General features: G+C 33.3%; 1 protein-coding gene across 2 annotated transcripts; it reads right to left on the bottom strand.

Moving 5' to 3' along the window:
• LOC109713788 lies at positions 518-7027 on the bottom strand. 2 transcript variants are annotated; one of them, XM_020237980.1, is made up of 7 exons: positions 6192-7027; positions 4685-4909; positions 4486-4544; positions 2493-4026; positions 2266-2402; positions 1902-2154; positions 518-1565 (listed from the first exon to the last, which is right to left on the bottom strand). In XM_020237980.1, the coding sequence occupies exons 2-7, from the start codon at positions 4824-4826 to the stop codon at positions 1000-1002; spliced, it is 2691 nt and encodes an 896-aa protein (XP_020093569.1). In that variant the 5' UTR covers positions 4827-4909; positions 6192-7027; the 3' UTR covers positions 518-999. The 2 variants fall into 2 exon arrangements, with proteins under 2 accessions (XP_020093569.1, XP_020093570.1); XM_020237981.1 differs by having other exon boundaries at positions 2266-2393; positions 6192-7017.

Genomic DNA, 11711 nt, shown 5'->3' with positions numbered 1-11711 from the left:
TTACTATTTGAAACTTTTACTTTATATATTTTTAAAATAAAATCAAACAAATTGCTAATATTAGTAGATAATTTGAGGTGTCTCTTATTAATGGGAATATGGTGGACTCCATAATGCAAAACATTAGGCCCACAAAATCATGAAGGTTTTAATTTATAGTAACTTCTTGGAAATAAATATAAATAGAAAACATAAAATTCGCAGGCACAGTATATCTAAAAGTTGATACTTATCCTACAAATCCCAGTTGCTATTTTAATCTTAAAGTTTTTTTTTTTTGGCAATTTAATCTCCTCCCAGCATATCACAATACTTAAGAGAAAATGTGAACAAGAATCAATCATTAATTTTTGTTTGGTAAGTACAAAGAAAAACACTTGAAATATTGCATCATTGCTAGCATTACATCACACATTTTGATTTTGATTTTGATTTTGATTTTGATTTTTTCCCCCCCTTTTAAGAATCCATCAACTCAGAAATTACGCTTGCAGTAAAAGCTTAAAAAGAAAAAAAGTTCTACATGAAAGGAAGCACCTTCTCTTATACATATTTTTAATGTAACACAGATTGGTCTTAGTACAAGAACAAAATAAAAAGAAAAGCCAATTTACATATGATCAAGAGGCAGAAAACAGAAAAAGAGAGAGAAAAGAGACACTGGGAGTAAGCTGAAATTGCTGGAAGTTCTGTCTGTCCAGGACATAATAACTGGCAATATCAGAAAAAACATGCCCAGGACTCTGCAGATCCCCAGCAAATGCACAACCATTACTCCTTTTTTCGTCTCCGCGTAATTAAGAGGATACAGAAGGAGCAACCAAAGTTAACACAGCCTACATGTTTCATTTTCAGCATTTGGGGTATCTTAAAGTAACCGAAACACTAACATAAGATACCCAACTAGACGAAAATCCTAAAATTCCTTACCAAATCCGCAATCACTCTTTAACTTTTACTGCATAAAATACTAGGTATAATACAAATGAACTGTCGAAATCAAAGCCACAAGTCGAAAACCGCCTCTTCTAATAAATCATCGAGGAAGTCGTCACATATCTCAAGTACAATGCTTTCACTCTCGGATCGAAGATCCATCCAACTTCCACAGTCCAAATATTTTCTCACTGTCTCTTCCAACGTGCTCGGACACTTATTCTCGAGATGCCAAGAAACACCTTTGCTCACTTCCTTGAGTAAAGGAGGCCGCGTGTTGTGTTTCGCGAAAGAAGACCGAGGGGTGAATCTGAAAAAACTCTCCTTGATTTCCACGAGAACTTCTTCGATGCAGCCAAAGAGAAGCTTTGAATCATCCGTTTGATTGTACGAAATTCCTACTTCATCGAGTAAGTGAGGATCAAGTAGCTGATCATCCAAATACCATTTCTTTGAGTTTTGATCTGAAATTAAGCCGGAGGCTTCCAACACTGACTTTATGTATTCAAATCTTGCATTATTGTCCCTCAACAGATTCTGAGTTGGTCCAGAATCAGAGGAGCATGGAGGTGGTGAATAATTGTCATGGTCTCTGAAAAGATTTTTGGGGAGTTGAACAAATAGTTCAGCTGCAAATTGGAAACAGAACAATCAGGTGGTGACTTATCTGTACATCTATATGTTTATGTCTCCCTGCAAAATTATTTGCTTTTGCGTAATATTCTGGTAAAATTTGAATTTTCGTTCATACCCCTCGAATCTGTTAAAAGTGCAGTTTTATACAAAAGTATACTTCAGAGGCGCATTTTAGTCAGTAGGAAGGGTATGTGTGTAAGATATTGTTTTTGTTTTTATGGTATATATGAAAGTTCAGATTTTTCAGGGCCATATTTGTAGACAAATAATTCTTTAGGGTCTGAAAAATCATTATTTTTTAATCTATGACCAGAAATATTGGATCTTACCATGCTTTGTGGTTCTGCAACCAGAAGAGGCAACACCATCAGCGAAGGACGGTTCAAGAACAGATACTGGACTTGGCTGCTCCGGCTTTTCACTGGTGCTCTCCGGAGAGCTAGAAAAAATCAAATCAGATGAGGTTGTTGGCTCAACAGATGTTACTGAACTATGCTGCTCTCTCCTATCTATGATGGTCTCGGGAGAGCTCGGAAATATTAGTCCGCATTCACTCACTAGTTCTGCTTCGTCAACTGTAACCTTCAAAAAGTATACAAGTAATTCAGTCCTAACTCACAGATGATGGAAATTATCTCTTTGAAAAGATAAAATAAACAAGAACAATCATAAAGAGGTATAGTGACAACTTACCAGCACTGAACCTTCTTCCTTGGATCTTTCGCTTAGTACATGGCTATCACTTCCGACCAATTCTGGGCACACTTCTGAATCCGTTTTCTCGCAAATGGTATCATCTTCATTAGTAATATCTTTAGTACCTGCAGAAACTTTTATGAATTTGATTAGCATAGTACGTATGGAACTTACGAAAATGCACCAAGTTGATCTTCGCCATGACTCGCGAACCGAGTATTTACCTTCTGGGTTTATTTCTTCTTCAATGCATTTCCCCTCCTGAGCTTCAGGATTCATAAGCTCCAGCCTTGATTCACCAACTTGATTGATGACAACATCACATGTAATTCTCCCCAAATTCTGCCCTGATGGGCCTAAATGTTCGACAACATCTTCTTTTTCAAGCTGCTGTGAAGGGGACAACCTTTTCTCTTCAGGGGAGGGGTCAAGCTCCTCTTCACTTGTAGGGCTGTTTCTAGGTGATAATGAACTGTTCTGTGGCAAATAAAGCATTTTTTCCAAAGATTGTGATTCTGGCTCATTTGGCAACTCTTCAATTCGACTTCCGCTGTTTAGCATCTCAGTGAGATGTTTCATGGCCTCTTCATAAAAGAAAGATCCAGTCTTACAGGAGGTAGCATCATTCGTGTTGATTTCACCATCGTTTGGCTCCATTTCTGAGTTGAAGGCAGTTGGGTCTGAAAAATTTTCATCATCTGACGAAGCTTTTCTCGTCATACTTGCTGAACTCTCTCTAGAAAGCTCTTTAAGTGAATCCTTGTACCCATGTGGAACTTTGTGAAGAAGGCCATCCGTCGAGATGGAATCTTGCTCCTTTTTGGTCTCTCCAATGACATGCATCAATCTCCTTTTAATTTCTCTAACTGAAAAATGTGAATTAACTCTTTCGCCATCTTCCTGATCCCGTAATCTGTTGTATGACTGTTGTGAGGAACTTGCATTAGTAGCAGCTAAAGGCTTTAGAACAACTATTCTGCTAATTGGAGGAGAATTATCATTTCCTTCTGCCAGTTGTCTCCCATTTGATCTGTCCTTCTTCCAGAAAAAGTTATGCCTGTTTTGTTTATTAAACACTTTACTGCTTGAAATCTCCTGATACTGCTTCGAACCACCCTGCTCCTCCGAGCCTTCCCGGAGATGACAGATATTTTGAATATTTTGCAATATATGTGAATTTGGGTCCTGAAGAAGCTTCAAGAATAACTCCTTGTTTGAGCTCAGAATCTCCAATGCATCCATGAATTCCTTCGATTGAGTTGCCTTGCTGCCGTTTAGATGTTTGTCATCAACACAAGAATTGGAATTGCTGAGATCATTAAGCTTTCTATAAACAATGGATTTTAATGCAGGACATAGTGATATCTTATTCTTACAATCAATATGTGGGCATTGGTTGTGGAATTTGTAAATTTCTACAAGAAACGCAGCCAGGATGAACTGAAGATCTGATCTCTCTGCCGGTATCGTGTTGTCGAGTCCATTAGAATTTAAGCTTTGAGAAGTCATCTGCTTGTTGACAGAAAGATCTGATAATGCTTTTGAATTCTTTCTTGTTTTCTTGGGTCTTTTCTCTAGACGAACACGGCCTTCAGGATCGTATTGTTTTTTTTTTTGAGGAGAAGGATCGTATTGTTTTTTTTCAACTGCATTACGTGGCTTCTCCACTGGTTTCACTCTGGCCATCTCTTCCTCCATTAGTGTTTTGACGCTCTGCTTACCCGTGGTAACCCTCCGTACTTTGCTTCCATCAACATTCTGAATAAGAATAACATATCATTTATAACTTATTTTAGAAAATGGCTTTCAAAAGTGCACAAATCGTGGCAACTTAATATCATGATACTGTAACACATTCTGATGATGATAAGATTGAAGGTATTGATAGTGGATAATCATGCTTCATCATACAGTAATATGTTAGTTCCAATGAGTTTCCTTATTTTGTTCGAAGCGACAATTGTTTGATCTCACAAGGTTGATAAAAATGGGAACTGTTAAAAAAAATTTTAATAATAGAAGAGACAGAAAATTGCAGCTATGGTGTGGAAAGGGTGAGAAACTCTTTTTCCTTGACTGGCAGGATTAATCTGGAATTGGGTAACTTCTAAAAGCAAATACCACCATGTTGCATAGATTGATGCATGAATAAAGCCATTCAACACATTCTACCAAATGCCGCACTTCATACAGTATAAAGTACAGCGCAATACTTACAGCAACTTCATTATTTTTTTCCTCAAAATTGCCAAGTATGCTTCGCGGATCTCCAGAATCTGCAGAAAGTACAGTCATCAATGGGACATACAAAAGCAAAACAAAAGCACTTACTATTGTCATGCTTCCTATCCGAAAGAGAACAACCACCTTAATATTCCTTGAATAATTTTGATGGGAAGCTAGAAAATTATCTTACCATCATACGCACTACTACCATGCTTCCTATCTGAAAGAAACTTCGGGCTCCAGCGGAAGTCAAGCATGTGAAACAATCCCCACATGCAGCCAAAATTATCCTTTTGGGGTCGTGTATTCTGTTTGAAATTTCTTCTGGCCATAGTCGATGAGACGGTTTTTTGCCTATCACCCTTTTCTTAGGTCACTTCAAAAAATGGTTAAAATTCTCGGAGAACCTTGAAAGCTGAAGAAGCAATTAAATACGATTGTAATGAATCAGCTTATAGTAAAGATAGGAAAAAAAAGAATGATAAATAAAACTATAAAAATGATCACTCTCAGAGCTAATGCTCAAAGCTGTCAAATTAGGCAAAATCCAGCAGTTACTTTCAGCATATCGCAAAAGTAAATGAAAATTAAAAACAAAATGTTTCTTGGTTCGGCAAATATTAGAAACAGAATGCTGCAGATGAGAGTTTACTTTCACAACTATAGAAACATTTGGTTTGTTTAAATTATTAATATAACAAAATCAGAGAAAACAAAACAACCCTATTATAGGACAAAGGAAAAAAAAAAAAAAACTCTATTATAGGACAGGGCTATTTGTGAATGACAGTATATTTTGAATTCCTCAGAATCTACAGTAATAAATAGGGTCAAGTACTTTAGATATGTATGATAGTAATTGAGGCGGATCTATTCTGATTGTGAGAACTGAGAAGGATGTCAACCGGTAATCAAAGCGCTAGAGATGCACCATAAGAGAATCGATACGAATTTAGTAGTGGTGCGAACTATATGAGCAAAAAAAAAAGGGTCTCTCACACAACAAAAATTAGTTATTCAAAACAATACTGCAAAGCAGTAAACCAATATTTTGTTTCCTTCAAAAGAACTAATTATTAATAGAATGTGTAAGTACTTCTTACGTACATTGTTTTCTATTCCATTCTCAATTGTAGAGCATGAAGACAGCGTGTTAATATAAAAGGATGTTAAGATCTATCTGTATTCAGTTAGTACTCATACAACTATGCCTAAATTGTCAGATTGATAATCATGAAACATGAAATCTAACAAATTTTGAAGATTGAAAAGTAATGGAACAGAGTCCTCATGTTAATGTTTCACAAGGGACATGAATAACCAAGTAAGAGATTCACTCCAAACAACTCTCAAGCCCAAGATTTGGCGAGACGGAAAGAGCTTAGGCTAACATATCTACTAATTTTGTGTAATAACCCACAAATACAAGCTTGGTCTCGGATATACCATTAAGTTCATGCACACATTTTCTTTCACAAAACATGTTTAATATGCTTCAAATTGTTGCAAGCTTTGGAAGAATATCTATTTTTTGGGGCAAAACTAGAAAACAAGACAAATAAAGGTCAAATAACTGCCAAAATAGAAAATAAAAGACAAAAAAAAAATCATTATAAAAATAGAAGAATTCAAAAGACTTTTAGCTCTGGAAATTAAAAAACGAAAAAATGGTCCAAGGAGACATGAAATGGATTTACCTGAAATTCAAGAGGCCAATCCAAATAACAAGGAGGCACCTTCTCCAATGGCAAGAACAGCAGAAGAAGAATAAGAATGAGAAAGGTTTCTGAAAACACCCAATCTCTTCATCTCCACCTCCAACCAAAAAAGTCAACTCCTTTCTCTCCCTTCCTTTCGATCTCGAACAAAAGCCAATACACAAACCCGCAAAACCTTTCGGCAATTACAGCCAAATTGCCAAAGCAAAAAGCGATTTTGAACAAAGCCACCACCATCAGAAGCCTCTGATTTGGATCCCAAAAGCCATATTCCTCGAACAACAAAGCTGTTTCTTTTTTTGGGACTAAGATACACACACAGCAGCTACCTTGTAATGATCCTCTCAACGCATTTACAAAAAAGCCAACTTTTTTAGCATCCCCGAGCAATGGTGCGCGCAAAACTCCCCTGCTTTAATCTATCATTAATCTCCCCTGCTGTAAATACACATGAAGCACTCTTGACGACTAATGAGGATCGCAAAAAAGGCCCAAAAATCCGATTTTTACACCACCCCACCACCCGATTTTGATCTTCCAGAGAAGGAAACGTGAGAAAAGAACAAATACCCTTTTCTCCAAATGATCCGAGGAGAACGAAAATATCTCTGCTTTGGAGCTTTTGTGGTGGCACAAAGCGAAAAATAGGAGTGGTATATTGGGAAAGGTAATTCCAAAACACACACACACACACACACACACTCTCTCTCTCTCTCTCTCTCTCTTTCTCTCTCTCTCTCTCTCTCTATATTCATGAGAGAGAGATGAGAGAGAGAGAGAGAAGAGGAGGAGGAGGAGGTGGTAATGGTTTTTGTTTTGGACTACTTTATTAGGTGGGGTTTAGTGTTTTCTTATTCTATTTTTCGCGCTAATCTCTTCTTCTGTGCTACGTCAAGGATGATTAAAGAGAAGAGAGATAAAATGCAAGGGAAACCCCTCACCTATGCACATTTTTGTACTAGACCCGTTAATTTGTTTTTTACCTTTTTCTTTCTCAGGTAAAAATGTAGAGAAATTATCTGAACGAGCGGTTCATTTTGATTTTACTGCCAACCTTTCAATACTTTTTATTTTAATCAGTTAGTAGTACTTTGACTATAAATTAAGCTAATTCTCTTTGTACATTTTTATCTTTTTTTTTTATGCGCTTCTCTCTTGATTATTTTAGTTTATATTATCTTTATCAAATATATTAGTACTTAATTAAATATGAGTGTTATTATCTCAAACTATATTGTTCCTTAATTTTAAACAATCTCTACTCAAGTTAGTATATATTGTTTGGCAAATTTCACCCTTTTTAATAAATATTGTTTGGCAACTTTCATGATTTTTTAGCTATAAAGAATACAAATTGAAAACGATGGGCAAAACCTAATATTCGAGAATCGCGAGAGCTTACTTTAATACAAAATGATCATATTTAAATTTAATATTGTCAAAATAAATACATTATATCTAGCCATGATATTGACTTTTCTGCTTTAGCAATATCAAAATTAATTCTATAAATATTAATTTTTAATATATATTTATATATATTGAGTAATAATAATGTTATTTTATAAGAAACGGCCATCCATGAATCTCACGTACTACTGGTTATTATTATCCTTATGAAAAAAGAAAATAAAAAAAAAGTTAAACCCTGGACACATCACACATGGCATATGAGATTGCGTTGGATTGATCAAATTGTCTTTTTAATGAATTATTTGGATATGGTATTTTATTTATCACCAAATTGTCAATAATTCTATTATATCAATAAGCATCAAATACTGTGTCCTATACATTGTTGTTACATAAAAGAAAAAAAAATTGCTTATTTTTGGGAAAATCTTGGATTTTATCATCCTCCCCTATTAATTGGAGTAATTTGAACCCAATCCAAATCTCGTTTTTTAAAATTTTTTTCCATAAGGTTGCTCCTCTTCCATGTTATGCAAAATAAATCAATTGATCTTATAGAAAACGATTCATGAATAATCAAATTATTAGTTATTTTCCATTAGATCTTCCAAATAAGTTTGTGTATAATCTAAGATCGGTTTCATGTTAATGACATCTCATCCTCCTCCAAATTAAGTTCCTACAATCCTATCGATTCAAAAGACATTACTTCTCGTAGATAGATTAGTATTAATTAATTTTCGGGCATGTTTGAATACCAAAATAAAATATCCACGATAACTTACTATCTTATTTAATATTCATTCAGATTATTTTGACATATTTTTTATTTACTAAATATTTTACGCTTTTCATATAAATCGAAAAAATTTACTAATTAATATTCATGCATCCAAACAGAAATGCGAAATTTTTATTAAAAATAATAGAATAGAGTAACAGTGTGGTTGATTGGTTGGTGTATACATCAAAGTTTAGGTTTGGGTCTCCCCACCACATCACTTTTAAGGTGGGTTTGTTGGTATAAACCATCAACTAATCCCACCATTTAAATCCACCATTATCCTAATACTATATTTTATTAAGATATTAGGTAGTGTTTATCAGCCCCCCCCCCTTCCTTGAGGTGAATATTTGTACTTAGACATCTTCCTTCTCTCCTTTTTAGATTTGTATATATATTTGATTTTTTTGTCACGCTTCGCCTGTTGCATAGCGGAGGCCACACGGGCACGTGCACCAGACACGCTGAATGAATAGAATTCCATTCAAAACGTAAACAAAATGAATATATTAAATTTTATTTAGAAAAAAATACCATGATACAGTTTTATGTGAGGATATATTATAAAAGCGAGAATATAAATCTAACTATTATAATATTAGAACATTCATGTTTTTACATATATTTTATTTGTGCAAAACGGATCTATACAAGCACCCACATGAACTCCATTGTGCAATGGGGGAGGACGTGACATTTCTATTCCTTTCCCTAGTAATGGGTCTTTCTATCTGAGACCAACTTTTCTTTCTCTTATTTCACATTTTTTTTAAAGTGTGAAATAAAAAAACACAATTTAGAGAAATATTGTTTGTACATTAAAAAAAAAAAAACATTTTACGCTTCTCAATTAAAAAAATAAATATAAAATATTAGTTCTTAGACAAAAGTGTGAAAAATTTACTCTCATTTTTTAGATGAATAACGTTTTGTTAAAAAATAAATTCAGTGTTTTTGCCGTGAATCTTGCAATATCATTGAGGCTCTATGTTTCATTTATTTATTTATAATGATATTTTATGGCGCAGAAGGANGGTTTGTTGGTATAAACCATCAACTAATCCCACCATTTAAATCCACCATTATCCTAATACTATATTTTATTAAGATATTAGGTAGTGTTTATCAGTCCCCCCAAAAAAAAGAAGGACAGGTTGCTTGAGGTGAATATTTGTAGTTAGACATCTTCCTCCTCTATTTTTTAGATTTGTATATTTAATTTTTTGTCACGCCAGGCCTGCTGCACAGCGGAGACCCACGTATTTCATTCAAAAAAAAATAACATGATACAATTTTACGTGAGGATATATCTTGAAAACGAGAATATAAATCTAACTATTATAATATTAGAACATTCATAATTTTATATATATTTTATTCACGTAAAGCGGATCTGTGCAAGCACCCGCATGACCTCCATTGTGCAACGGGTCAGGACGTGACACTTTTATTCCTTTCCCTAGTACTAGGTCTTTCTATCTGAGACCAACTTTTTTTTCTCCTATTTCACATTTTTTTTAAAGTGTGAAATAAAAAAACACAATTTAGAGAAATATTGTTTGTACATTTAAAAAAAAAATACATTTTACGCTTCTCAATTAAAAAAATAAATATAAAATATTAGTTTTTAGACAAAAGTGTGAAAAATTTACTCTCATTTTTTAGATGAATAACGATTTGTTAAAAATTAAATTCATTGTTTTTGCCGTGAATCTTGCAATATCATTGAGGCTCTATGTTTCATTTATTTATTTATAATGAATTTTTATGGCGCAGAAGGAAGGTGTAAATAGAAGCAATTGTTTATATATTCTTTAAAAGTTTCTGACTTTTTAATTTATCTCCTAATAGTAAAAATATTATTTTTACGTTTCAACCTATTTTAAATATATTCCTAGAGTTAAATTCAGTTAGTAATAACTGTTATCTGTATAAAATTACTAATTTACCCTTTTAAATATATCCTTCTACCATTACCGACTTTTCTTATTTGCCCTTAAGTTAGGGGCACAAAAAGTATTACCAATATTTTTTTTATTTGTTCTTAAGTTAAGGACAAAAGAGGCATTTTGATTTTTTTAACTCTGATAAATATTTAACTCACGTTTAACCCAATTTAATTTAACGGATGATAACTATAGGGATATTTTGGAATAATGAAGAAACATATTAGAGTTGTATTGGAAAGAAAAAAAAAGTAGAAATAAATGAGATAATTTTGAAGTTTTGAGGGGTATGTAGGTAATTATTCCTAAATAATATAAAAAAAAATAGAAATGTGATGAAATTATTTTGAGGTCCAGAACTTTTGAGTGATCCTCATTTGGTCTCTAATTTTTTACATAATTGTATTTGTGCATAAACCTAAGGGAAAAGTTCAAATACCCCCTTGTGGTTTCACTTTTTCTCACTTTAGTACCCTGTGGTTTAAAGTCTACATCAAGTTAGTACCCTGTGGTTTTGTACTTTTTCACTTTAGTACCTTATAGTTTAAAGTGTATCAAGTTAGTACCCTGTGGTTTCGCACTTTATCACTTTAGTATTTTGTGATTTAAAAACCACAAGGTACTAACTTGAAACAAAAATAAAATCACAGGGTACTAACTTGAAACAAAAATAAAACACAGAGTACTAACTTGATACACTTTAAACCACAGGGTACTAAAGTGATAAAGTGAAAAACCACAGGGAACTAATTTGATACACTTTAAACCATAGGGTACTAAAATGAAAAAGTGCGAAACCACATGGGGGTTTTTGAAGTTTTCCCTAAACCTAATTAATTTCATGCAAATATTTACTATCCCTCATCTCTAATTTTTTTTCCACAAGCCAGGCATATAAATTTATGAACTATAGAGATATAAGATGTTGGATGAAATCAATTGTGTGCGGATAAAAATTGCTTGGAGATGAAACCTCAAATTGTCCATTTGAGACCGCAAGATTTGTCACCATATGTGTGTGGAATCTCACATCTCGAGACAAAATTTAATAAACATAAAAAAAAATTATAAAGAAAAAAAAAATTAAACCAGTTTCTAAAATAAATTTCTAGTTTCTGAACTGAATGTCCAATTATTTTTTAAACTCTTAAATTTTAACATTTTTTACTTAATTATTTTATTTTGGATATTTTTATTTCCTTTTTAATACTAAAAATATATCAAGAATTGTCTAAACCCTTAGTGGGTTTATCTAAAAAACTATTTTAATCTAAAATAATTTGTGAAAAATAATCTAACGTTAATTGAGAAACTACAAATTTATCATTTTTTTATAATTTTATTAATTATGTATTG

The sequence above is a fragment of the Ananas comosus genome, linkage group 8 (assembly GCF_001540865.1).
Source record: "Ananas comosus cultivar F153 linkage group 8, ASM154086v1, whole genome shotgun sequence".
In the NCBI taxonomy this organism is placed as follows: domain Eukaryota; kingdom Viridiplantae; phylum Streptophyta; class Magnoliopsida; order Poales; family Bromeliaceae; genus Ananas; species Ananas comosus.
This window is presented reverse-complemented; position numbering and strand designations above follow the sequence as displayed.

Bases quoted from the DNA above. Each gene is read 5' to 3' on its own strand.
- LOC109713788 (XM_020237980.1), bottom strand. From the start codon at position 4,826: ATGGCCAGAAGAAATTTCAAACAGAATACACGACCCCAAAAGGATAAT. The intron at 2,155-2,265 runs GTAAGTTGTCAC...TACTTTTTGAAG, and splicing joins AGGAAGAAGGTTCAGTGCTG to GTTACAGTTGACGAAGCAGA. The intron at 1,566-1,901 runs GTAAGATCCAAT...TCCAATTTGCAG, and splicing joins TTGCAGAACCACAAAGCATG to CTGAACTATTTGTTCAACTC.